The 12,022-nt window shown below is 43.3% G+C and overlaps 1 protein-coding gene across 1 annotated transcript; it reads left to right on the top strand.

Annotated features, from left to right (window-relative positions):
• The first annotated feature begins 312 nt into the window (after nt 1–312).
• Nucleotides 313–11,611, top strand: npat (nuclear protein, ataxia-telangiectasia locus). The gene is made up of 17 exons (XM_080502754.1): nt 313–447; nt 637–755; nt 859–919; nt 995–1,067; nt 1,557–1,597; nt 1,832–2,044; nt 2,524–2,599; nt 2,936–3,059; nt 4,996–5,087; nt 5,201–5,282; nt 5,381–5,477; nt 5,596–5,712; nt 5,816–7,147; nt 7,526–7,617; nt 8,203–8,296; nt 8,445–9,745; nt 10,771–11,611. The coding sequence occupies exons 1-17, from the start codon at nt 411–413 to the stop codon at nt 10,849–10,851; spliced, it is 4,032 nt and encodes a 1,343-aa protein (XP_080358880.1). The 5' UTR covers nt 313–410; the 3' UTR covers nt 10,852–11,611.
• The last annotated feature ends 411 nt before the right edge of the window (nt 11,612–12,022 follow it).

The following is a 12,022-nucleotide window of genomic DNA, read 5'->3' as shown; positions in this document are numbered from 1 at the left end:
TAGTTTTTCACTGAGCGAGTCCTTTAGCAATACCAGAAACAATAAAACAAGATATTTCAGTTATTACCTGCAAAGTGATTGTGTGCGGATCTTGACTTATAAGGACAGGTTTTAAATGTATGGATTCAAGCGTATGTATGAGGAGTCTCGTAAAGACTCATTGAGAATCAGTGGTCACATCAGCCTACAATTCCCAGAATTCCATTGGATGAATTTGTCACTTACATCCGGGTTACGTGTTCTTGAGTTCCCCGCCTTTTGCCTAAGCAGCTCTCCTCGGAGGACGTCGCCTTCACAATAATACCATTGACGGTTAATTTAATTTGACATAACGGACTTCTGCGAGACTTTTCCCGAACATGTAGCGAGCTATTTTCTGCTACACTCGTTTTTGGAACCACCGAGCGGCCATGTTGCTCCCTTCGGACGTCGCACGGCTTGTTTTGGGTGAGTCTTATTCGGGGACAAAGCTGTAGCCGCGGCGCTACTAGCCAGCACTGACACCGGAGTGTAAACATGTCGAGTCGAAGCCTGGAAGCCTCGCACCCGCTCCGCTAGTGTCCGCCAGCCAGTGTGCACTTTTATGTCATGTCGCGCTGCCGTTTGTCTCCGAGTGAGAGCCTCTTTCTCCCTCAGGGTACCTCCAAGAAGAGGGGCTGTCAGCCACAAGCCGAGCGTTCATCCACGAGAGCCCGAGCCTGAGGGAATATGCCGACCACACGACAGGAGACGGAGCCATCCCCGCCTGTGTTTTTGTAAGCGTCTCTTTTCCTCACGGACACGCTCTAAAATCTTTCTGTCAAAAAGTAAACTGCTGACGGACTGCAACGCTTGCTGTTTGTTCTCCCCCACGCACAGTCTCTCTTTGGGAAAGGTCTAACGACCATTTTAAACGAGTACGTGGCCGTCAAGACTAAAGGTAATGTAATGTCACCTGATGTCATTCATGAGCTGTTTGTGTGTTGTGGTGGTGATAATTGTGTTCTCCCCACAGAGTCCAGACACGATGTTCCCGTCATGATGAGCTCTCTGTGGAAAAAACTGGATTTCACACTCAACCAAATTAAGTAATGAACTTTGCTCCACCCCAAACAAATCCTCAGTTCAAATACACTGATCAGGAAATTAAATTGAGGGAGGAAAAACTCAGTGATTGTGAATTGAACTGCTGAGAATTGTAACTTTCAACTACTAGCTTATTTTCTGTCTGTGTTTCGGTGGGGCCCACTTCCGTTCCATCGTATGGCTCTTGACCCTTGTATTATTTTGCCCTTACCGAATTAAAGATAATGTTTAAGTGTTAAACTTTTGGCTTGTTCGGTAAAATAGGTACACTTCGGGCACAAGCATGACTCAAAAGCTTTTCAAATGCACCTGTCATTTTGAGGTCTTTCTCATTATTAAATACATGCCCTACTATCTGCAGAAAAAAATGTTGGAAAGAATAGACTCATATAAAAGTATAAAGAAAGCAGAGAGCAAAGAATGGGCTCAAATTCTGCCAAAAATGTAAAAGGGTAAGCTGGGATTTTCACTGATATTCCGTCTTCCTTCAGGTCACTCCAGAACTCGCCGTCTTTGTCAGCATGCCAGAGAGGTAAGTTTGTTACGAGGTGATGAGCTTCAATGTAATATTCTGTACAGTTCTGCCAGATTCATCACAGACTCCTGAAAGAACAATGAGATGGAATAGATTGTTGGAATCCAAAATGTAAACATGTCAATGATAATGGATCGTCATTGTGTTATTTCATACCACACTCATAAGAGGTGTGGACACCTAGGGTTTTTATGCAAGTGATTTATTTACATGCCTCTGTGTCTATTGCAGTGCGCTCCCGTGTTGAAATGGAGAATATGGCCCGGCAGCGGGCTCTGACATTGCTACCTGCTGGTGGCGCTGTCTGCTCTTCGGTTCTGGAAACGAGTGCCATCATCAGCCCTGCACACACCTCCCACAGCACCTTTGGCCACTCCACTCCTGTGTCCTCCACTGACCCTCAAATCAGACCCGCTCTTGGCAACAGAACACTGTTGACACCAAGTCAGTATCATACAACATCCAGATATGATGTGTTTTTATGTTGATGGTGGTTCATTAGTTTTGTTCCACTCAACTTTTAAGCAAAATATTGTTGATATTCTTTTTTTTTTTCCTGTAACATGCTGTTACATGCCACCATTACGACATGAAGTCGCTACTAATAAAATTGCACTTCTACAGCTGTGGACTTTAAAACATTGGCATACAAAGTAAATGTGTTCCCGTAGCTTCCAGCTCTTTAAGATTTGCATGCATGTTTCTACCCACATCTTGTGGTTGGACAAAAATGACTTCTTTATCTATAGAAAGTGTCTAATTACATATTTTTATGTACTCAAATATATCACATTTTTTTGTAACCTTTTGCCCTCTTTGTCTGTGGGAAACTGAAAAGATTCAGCCAATCCATATAAGCTTATTTCAAGTAACACAAATAGAAAGTGGCATTGATGTGAGCTGTGACACTGTTTCTGTTTTAGGAGATTCGCCTGTGCACATCATTGTTTCTGAGCATCGGCTCAATTCGGGGCCAATGTCTCCTGGTCGACGGAAATGGTAAGAGGGTTGCTGTTGTTTAATAATTGGTTGAAGTTTGTTTTTTTTGTAGACATCACACATACTTTTTACATTGAACAAATTAAGTAATCCACCCAATGAAAGATTATACACTCGTTTCATTGAAATCAAAGTATAATGACAAGTGTGTTCTTGAATTTACATGACGTTTCCTCCATTTCACATGTGGCTCATTGTGGTGTTCGGGTTTGTATGGGCAAGTCTTCAGTCTGAATTTTCTTTGAGTTTGGGTTGGATTGAGCTCATGCTGGTTGGACAACGATTGTGAAGTTTGGGCATGTCATTTTCGGACATGTAATTGTTTGTTGCCTGCAGGGACACCCCCAGGAAGAGGAGCGCTGCTCTTGGTGGGTCTAGTGGTCAAAGCAGGCCTGCAGCAACTACGAGTAGCCTCACTACGGAACCTCAGGCTGAAGAGGGTGCTGATGAGAACTTTCCCGTGAGTACACTGTTGTCACTCATGTAAAAGTTTTAGTCCATGTGTGTGCAAAAAAAACAATAGTCCTGCAAATTGTGAGCTCTGTTGGAGAGAGATTGTGCAGCCACAGCAACAATGCTTTAAAGCAAAATCTACAGGTTTGTACAGTGGGGCAAAAAAGTATTTAGTCAGCCACCAATTGTGCAAGTTCTCCCACTTAAAAAGATGAGGGAGGCCTGTAATTTTCATCATAGGTATACCTCAACTATGAGAGACGGAATGAGAAAAAAAAATCCAGAAAATCACAGTCTGATTTTTAAAGAATTTATTTGCAAATTATGGTGGAAAATAAGTATTTGGTCAATAACAAAAGTTCGTCTCAATACTTTGTTGTATACCCTTTGTTGGCAATGACAGAGCTCAAACGTCTTCTGTAAGTCTTCACAAGGTTTTCACACACTGTTGCTGGTATTTTGGCCCATTCCTCCATGCAGATCTCCTCTAGAGCAGTGATGTTTTGGGGCTGTCGCTGGGCAACACAGACTTTCCACTCCCTCCAAAGATTTTCTATGGGGTTGAGATCTGGAGACTGGCTAGGCCACTCCAGGACCTTGAAATGCTTCTTACGAAGCCACTCCTTCGTTGTGTTTGAGATCATTGTCATGCTGAAAGACCCAACCACGTTTCATCTTCAATGCCCTTGCTGATGGAAGGAGGTTTTCATTCAAAATCTCACAATACATGGCCCCATTCATTCTTTCCGTTACACGGATCAGTCGTCCTGGTCCCTTTGCAGAAAAACAGCCCCAAAGCATGATGTTTCCACCCCCATGCTTCACAGTAGGTATGGTGTTCTTTGGATGCAACTCAGCATTCTTTCTCCTCTAAACACCACGAGTTGAGTTTTGACCAAAAAGTTCTATTTTGGTTTCATCTGACCATATGACATTCTCCCAATCCTGTTCTGGATCGTCCAAATGCTCTCTAGCAAACTTCAGACGGGCCTGGACATGTCCTGGCTCAAGCAGGGGGACACGTCTGGCACTGCAGGATTTGAGTCCCTGGCGGCGTAGTGTGTTACTGATGGTACCTTTGTTACTTTGGTCCCAGCTCTCTGCAGGTCCTTCACTAGGTCCCCCCGTGGGGTTCTGGGATTGTTGCTCACCGTTCTTGTGATCATTTTGACCCCACGGGGTGAGATCTTGCGTGGAGCCCCAGATGGAGGGAGATTATCAGTGGTCTTATATGTCTTCCATTTTCTAATAATTGCTCCCACAGTTGATTTCTTCACACCAAGCTGCTTACCTATTACAGATTCAGTCTTCCCAGCCTGGTGCAGGTCTACAATTTTGTTTCTGGTGTCCTTTGACAGCTCTTTGGTCTTGGCCATAGTGGAGTTTGGAGTGTGACTGTTTGAGGTTGTGGACAGGTGTCTTTCATACTGATAACCAGTTCAAACAGGTGCCATTAATACAGGTAAGGAGTGGAGGACAGATGAGCCTCTTAAAGAAGGAGTTACAGGTCTGTGAGAGCCAGAAACCTTGCTTGTTTGTAGGTGACCAAATACTTATTTTCCACCATAATTTGCAAAAAAATTCTTTAAAAATCAGACAATGTGATTTTCTGGATTTTTTTTCCTCATTCTGTCTCTCATAGTTGAGGTATACCTATGATGAAAATTACAGGCCTCTCTCATCTTTTTAAGTGGGAGAACTTGCACAATTGGTGGCTGACTAAATACTTTTTTGCCCCACTGTATGTGGATGGAAAGGACATTTAAAAAAAAATTGTGTTGCCCCTTTGTCTCAACGGACAATAAAACACATTAACTAACTGCATTACATTCAAAAATACTTTGTTTATCTCAAAGTGTTCTGTTGATATTTATGAAACGGAAATTTTTTAAAAATTATTTATTTATTTTTTGTCAATTCACAAAACATCGTCTTATTTTCAGCAACTTGTGATTCAAAGTGCCCGTGACAAGATTTTGGGTGACAGATCTTTGCAAGAGAAGCTTGCTGAAAACATTAACAAAATCCTGGCTAAGTAAGTGTCTTGCGGAAACTCTGCTGCGCATCTATCGAGTGGTCGGGTGATGTATAATTCAAGCGTGTAACTGCGCTCTACCTTTTCCTCGTCTGTCTGTTCTCTACAATCAGTGAGCCAGCACCTCAAACATCAAAGGCCTCTTTGAGCACCGTGGAAGAGGACCAGTCTATTGACGAAATCCTGGGACTACAGGTGCTTAAAAGAAATGCAGTTTCTTAATTTTGCCATTTTAGGGTTTTTTTGCCTCAGTGGTGCTACGTGACTCCGTAACTCATATTGTTCCATTACAGGGAGAAATTCATATGAGTGATGACGCCATCCATGATATTTTGGAGCAAACAGAATCTGATCCAGCTTTTCAGGCCCTCTTTGACCTCTTTGATTACAGTAACTATTGCCTTGATTTCTTTTATTTAATTTAATGTAAATGACTTTAAAGTCGCAGTCATCCGCTTTTTCGAGTAATTGTTGTTTGACTTATTTTTATTTGATTTTATAATTGCAGATAAAAACAAATTCACTGATGGTGATGGGGATGGAGAGGATGTTTACAGTATCCCAGGAGAGGTTGACACAGCTGGACCTTCTGCTCTCGTCAGACCTGCCCAAAGTGATGATCCAGGTAGAAACAAACTGTGTACGAGTACGTGTCTGTGAGTGTAAACGCATACTTTGTTGTTGCAGCCGTTGTCATACTTCTGTTGATGTGCTGCTGTGTTATCCAGGTGCTACGCAAACCCATACAAATCCTTCAGACGCCACATCAGTGACGCAGAAAATGAGAGCAGGACAAGAGCGAAAAAACAGGAAGACTACTGCGCCTACCTTGATCAAGAAGATAATTATCAGCTCTAATGGCAGGTCCTCTAGAATTGAAAACAATTTTGCTCGATTGCTGGTGAATCCCGTTGCCACTCATGATGTCCCTCCTGCTGCAGAGGACACAAATATAATGGACAAGGCCTCACTCTTGAATAACTGTGCTGATGTAACACCGATGGATCTTGACGAACCTCTGAACACTCCCCCACCACCTGTAGATGATTTGGTTATTCAGGAGCCGGTCACAAAGCATTGCAGCGACACAACAAATGCCCCAAGTGTATCAACTCCAACTGTTTCATCAAGAGATGCTGGTGTAACTTCTCTGCCGGAAGTGGAGCCGGTTTCAAATGTGGGCAAGAAACAAGAAACTGAACGAGCAAAAGCATCGAAAGAGAAACCCGCTGCAGCATCGCCTTCACCTTGGAGCAGCCAACCTGTGTTTTTGTCACCCGCACCAGTTCGGCTGACCAAGACTCCAGCACAGACTTCTAATTTAGTTGAAAAGCCACTTTCATGTAGCAACACTTTCTCAACTCGTGCTTCTACCGGCTCAACAGTCCCTCTCTTCTGCTTATCCACGGCCACACCACTTGACTCAACCCCATCTGCTTCTACCTCCATAACCCTCGCCACTACCCCGGCCTTGTCCACACCTGCTTCCTCCTGTCCTCTGGCTGTACTATCACCCGATTGTTTGACCACAAACCCCAGCACGGTAAACACGGCACCAGCAGGCTCCAGCGACATCATGTCTTTAAAGATCATTGTAAGTGAGAATCACGAGGACTCGTCCAGCGACACGGCCTTGACTCAGGCCATTTCGAGCATCACTGGGGAAAAGATGCCCACTATCTATCTCTCCTCTCCAGCCAAGTCTCCCGGAGGCCCTGCAACTCCAAGGGCCAATTTGGATGAAGTGGCACAGGCAGTCAGTGGATTACAAAACTCTGAGGTGCATGCCAGTCCTCTCGGTTATAAGGCCGCCGCACGACTTGCTTCTTCATCACCCGCAACCTCACAAGCCCAACAAAACTATATCATTCAAGTTCCCCTGGACACTAGTAACTCTACGCGACAAGGAGCCTCCGCCAGCTATATTATTGTGGCTGAACCTTCAGCCACAGATGCTCAAACCACACAGATGCTGCTGCCTGCAGGGGTCACGCCGGGTCAGCCTTTGCCTGCCAGCCAGTATGGATTGAATACACAAACTCAAGCCCAAGCCTTCTCCGGTGAGAAACTGAACATGACAGGTCTTCACAACATTTGTCTCAAAGATTGATTTTTGCTTATCTGATAGTGAGGATGTGATTAATACAAAACTGTTGTGCTCACTTTCAGAGTGCTTTTTTTTTTTTTCTATGAATGCACCTGCAGTCTTTTACCTGAATATTTGGTACAATACTTGAAAATAACAATTATCTCAGACATAATGGCATATTGTACAACAGTCATTCTATTAATAAACACGTGTATTTCTATACTTGATAACACTGCAGGGTTTGTCCTAAATTAGTATTCAGATGTTCAGTGGCCTGTGTCTCTGTGCCACTCTTTTTTGAAATTGTTGAAGTGATACAAAAACTGAAATCTCTCTTTTTCGTGTACAGGATCAGCACTTATCTTACCGTCACCTGTTAAGCCTGTGATACTCCCCGTTTCTGTTGTGGGACAGAATTCCGTCCAGGTGGTGTCCAGTCAGGTAACGTAATTCTAAGGGAATACTTTAAGCTACTACTTTATAATGATCATGATTTGCTTTTGTGGTATAGACCCTCACCGTGACATTATTGGCTTTTCTCGATGTATTTTCATACTGAATGAATGGATTTTAATCAAAGCTACGAAGCATGCATTAGCCAATGGTGAAAGTTGACAGTTTTGTATTTGTCAGGGTTTCTCCTTCACCTCTTCCTCTGATTAGTATGACAGCTGTTGACGAATAGTTTTTAAAATTCGATTTCAAGAAGGATGTTTGGATTTCTAAAGAGAGCCCAATGTCTGCTTTTTGTTAGTGAAATTCAGTGTTGGATACAACTAAATTGTCCACTTAAGAAAACTATACTTTACACACTTTCTTTTATAAAACAAATAAATAACAGATTTCGGTGAGCCTGCAGCCTTTCTTCTTCAAAACTACCAGTGCTTTTATATTTTCATTATCGATATGTTTGTGATCTAAAGTGCATTAATTTGTGTACAGTTAAGTGAATATTGTCGCCACAAGGGGGCGCCATTATGTGCAGACTGTAAACTATGAGAACAATAACTCTTGTTGTGTTCACAGCTGGTCGCCATACCAAACCCTGTAGCGGTACAACAGACAGAAAATGGGAAGCCCAAACCTCCCACAGGAAAAACAAAGCAACCTGCACCTGCTGGTAGGTTCAGGTGAAGCTGGAGTAGATTTAAATGATTGAAGATAATAGTTTGACTGTTGTTGACAAAAACAACCTCCAACACTGCTGACCTTTCCATTTCAATCAATATTGCTTCACTTTTTTTTGACCTAATGTCTTTGTCTTTCAGGTGGTAGGAAAATTGTGTCTAAGAAAGGGGATCAATCTGGTTCCAGTCATAGAAGAATTTTATGTTTTGAACCTCCTCCAGTACCTGAGCCACAGACTGCTAAAGCAGGAAAGACCTCTACACCTGCAGCTCCAAACACATCCACATCCCAATCTGCTCAGCAGCCTGAAAAAGAGACTAATCCGACAGTGTCACGAACTAAACCTGCTATCTTGGGTGGCAACAAACCCAAGAGGAGGGTGGAGACTGTGAGATGCCCCGCAGAGCCCTTACCTGGAGTCGTCTTCGTCAACCCTTTTCTACATCAGAAAGATGCTAGAAAAAGCTCACGAAAACAGGATCATAACAGCTTCAGACAGGATTCTTACAGTGAAGACGTCAGCAGCACAGCTGCCTCACAGTCAGAGACGGTGAAAAAATCCCAATCAGAAAAGAGATCAAAGTCTATTGATGGGAAACACAAACACGATTGTCGTGATGATGCCTCGAAAGGTAAAGATGCTCAACGCTCCAGGTCGTTGTCTTCAGAGTCTCCAATGAAGTCAGGAAGTAAAAAGGACAAAGAGGATGGTGGCAGAAAAGAACCTGCAGATAAGCCTTTGAAATCACGTGAGGGGCGTCCGGAGAAGAAGGCTCCGTCGCAGACGGTTCCACATGTTACCGCAAACAAGGAGAATGAAATAAAGGGCAGCGTGAAAGAACAGAACCAGCCGTCGGCGCCTTCGTCCTCGACTTCAAGAGACTTTAGCCCCTCGACAGTTGCTCAGCCAGCATCTAATACCCAGTCCAAGACAACAAAAGCCTCTTCAAAGACCAGTTCTCTGGCCAAACAGGCAGCAGAGATGCTGCAGGACATTCAAGGACTCAACTCTCCTTCCACTCCATCCAAAAGACCCGACGGAGTCCGAGCGGAGCAGGGTCTTCCCGGGCCGGGCCGTAACCAGGAGACGCCTGCCGATTGTCCCGGGACTCCCTCACGACAGAAGAAGGGTAAAGAAGTTGAGGGAACTCCTAAGCATGTAAAACCCCCCAACACCCCAGACGTGCCGACCTGCAGCCCTGCCAGCGAAGCCGGCAGCGAAAGCAGCATCAACATGGCTGCGCACACACTCATGATTCTTTCACGCGCCGCAATCGCCAGGACGGGTACCCCACTGAAGGACAGCCTGCGTCAGGAGGGAGCTGGAGAAAAGTCACCCGTGGGCTCTAAAACCTCTAAGAAGCGCAAACAGTCTTCTCCCACATCCAGCCCCCCACCAAAGAAAGAGGCGAAGCCATCTCCCAGCAAAAAGAAGGACCGGGTGAGTACGACGTACATATTTAACACACACCACCGACTTTTGACTCAAGAAGGTCTCGATTTTTAGACCTGCGCACTTAACTTGAGTTTCACAGCAGTTGTGCAAATCTAGCAACTTGACTTCCATAACCACGTAGTGGGTTGTGGGCTAAAAGCGACACAGTAATATATATATATATGATGGAATTACTGGCTATGAACCCACCATTAGCCTATACGTCATACGAAGGGGTGAAAACAGCTGCAGGAATTCTTCCATTGTGGAGATCAATCGGAGCCTGTTCCAAGCATGCAGCACTCTTGAAGCTCGTCACATCCTGTGTTTTGTTTGTTTGGCATTTAGACTTCAAACTTCACTTGAAGCACAGTGTTTGTTTAGCAGCAGACGCCTGTTCTTTCAAAAGGACTTGTTCTACGAGCTCGGTGCGCTCTGAGGTTGGACGGCAGGTTTCACAACCTATTCACGCCTATTGAACAAACCTGACAAACATCAACATACCTTAAGAAACGGATGAAATTTCCAAGAGTTTTCCAAGATTTCATAGTAAAAAGGAAATTACTTTGAGCAGGTACATGAGACACTTTCCTGTGGATGTGAACGTCACTGTATGTGAATGTCACTGTATGTTAGTCCTATTTAAGACTGGCTCAATATCACATGTGTCCTCAGGCTCTCAACAAGATAAGCAGTTTAAAAAGTGGTTGGATTTTGGAATCTCTTTTGGACATCTCTGATGTCACCTCTAATTGTCAGTTCAGAGCAGCTGAGATCTTTGTTTTATTTTGTGTGAGCTAAATGCTTTTGTCTTGTTTGTAGTTAAACATTGCAGCCCCACCAGGCTCTAAATGGATTCGGGTTAATCAGATTAACTTCCATTCTGTACGTGTATGATCTGGTAATGAAGACATTTATGTTTGACTGCTAAGGTGAATGTCGAAGTGATTTCCATTAAATGAAACTTGAAGTTCAGTTTTATCGTTTAACTGACTTTTTGGTTTCAACTTTTTGATTTTTTTTCTTTGCAGGAAAGGAAGAAACTTATCGATTGTTTTCCTCTGGACTTGGACGTGGATAAGTTTCTATCTTCACTTCACTATGACGAATGAACGGTCACACCAGCAGGAAAGGACTACTGTATCACTACCTACTTAGGTTACTGTCCAGGAATAGAACAAGCCATCTGCTTAACCGGTGCCTATGGTTCCTATTAGTAACCTCGCCTCAGACTTTATAAACTGTAATATCTCCTTCAGCCAATGTGATTTTTTTTTTTTTCCAGTGTGAGACACCTGGAGTCAAACCTTGCATTATGCAGCAGATGCAGGGCAGTCACTGCACTTTGAGTCTTCATTCCCATTTCTGTTGTAACTCCTGCGGTTTCCTTCTCCAACAAAACGGATTTTGTCTTGTGGCACTTTGACATATTGTGTGCACGGTGTTCAAATGGGTAACTCAAAGAATTTTCTTGGTCAATATTTGACTCTGCTTTGATGAATCCAACTCACACAGACTGAAAGATTGCTGTCTGGGAATACATTTGTTAAAATGTCTCCCATCTGTAATTTAATACCGAATGAAGAGTTCTTGTCAATTTTATTTTGTCCTGTTAATCGAAGATTAGAATTTGAAGAATGAACATTTTTACCTCCTCTTTTGTTCAAATTGCAGCCATCGCTGCAACGACATGTGGTCATCGACTTTATTTAATGTTGGGGAAAACAGTGAACCTCTTTGTGAACACACATTTATTGAATGTGCATTTTTAATGTGTTTTCTCTCAACACCACACCCTTCATTTAACATGTGCAGTGAGTGATTAAGAATGCGATTGCTTTCTGTGTAGTTTGATGCAAAAATACAGAATGTGACCGAATAAAATTATGTTCCATATTCAGTCTGTGGCATTGTTGTTTGAGGGCACAAGAAGAGTGAGAAATCCTTGAACCATGCAGGCCAGTTTCACAGTTGGCTGAACCAACTCCCTGGTGTACGTGGAGGCAGACCCTGGGACTCATTAACAATTTTATAGGAATTTACATTTCCATGAGTCAAGGTAAGAATAAATCCACTGAGCACGTTCGTTTATAAATCAAAGTGGACTTTCCATTTAAAGGAGGAACGTATTTGCTGATGGAAAGAGGAGGGTGTGATTGAATGAATCCGGTTGTAGTTCTGTGAAAATCTGTCATCCTCCCATTGGACCGCCGTAAATGTTTAAGGAAGTACGTCATGGGGCGATTTCACAATAGAGGTATATGCTGTATAACCTAAAGCAGA

Source organism: Blennius ocellaris, assembly GCF_963422515.1.
Source record: "Blennius ocellaris genome assembly, chromosome: 2".
Classification (NCBI taxonomy): domain Eukaryota; kingdom Metazoa; phylum Chordata; class Actinopteri; order Blenniiformes; family Blenniidae; genus Blennius; species Blennius ocellaris.
Note: the sequence above shows the minus strand (reverse complement) of the source record. Positions and strands in the feature narration are given on the sequence as shown.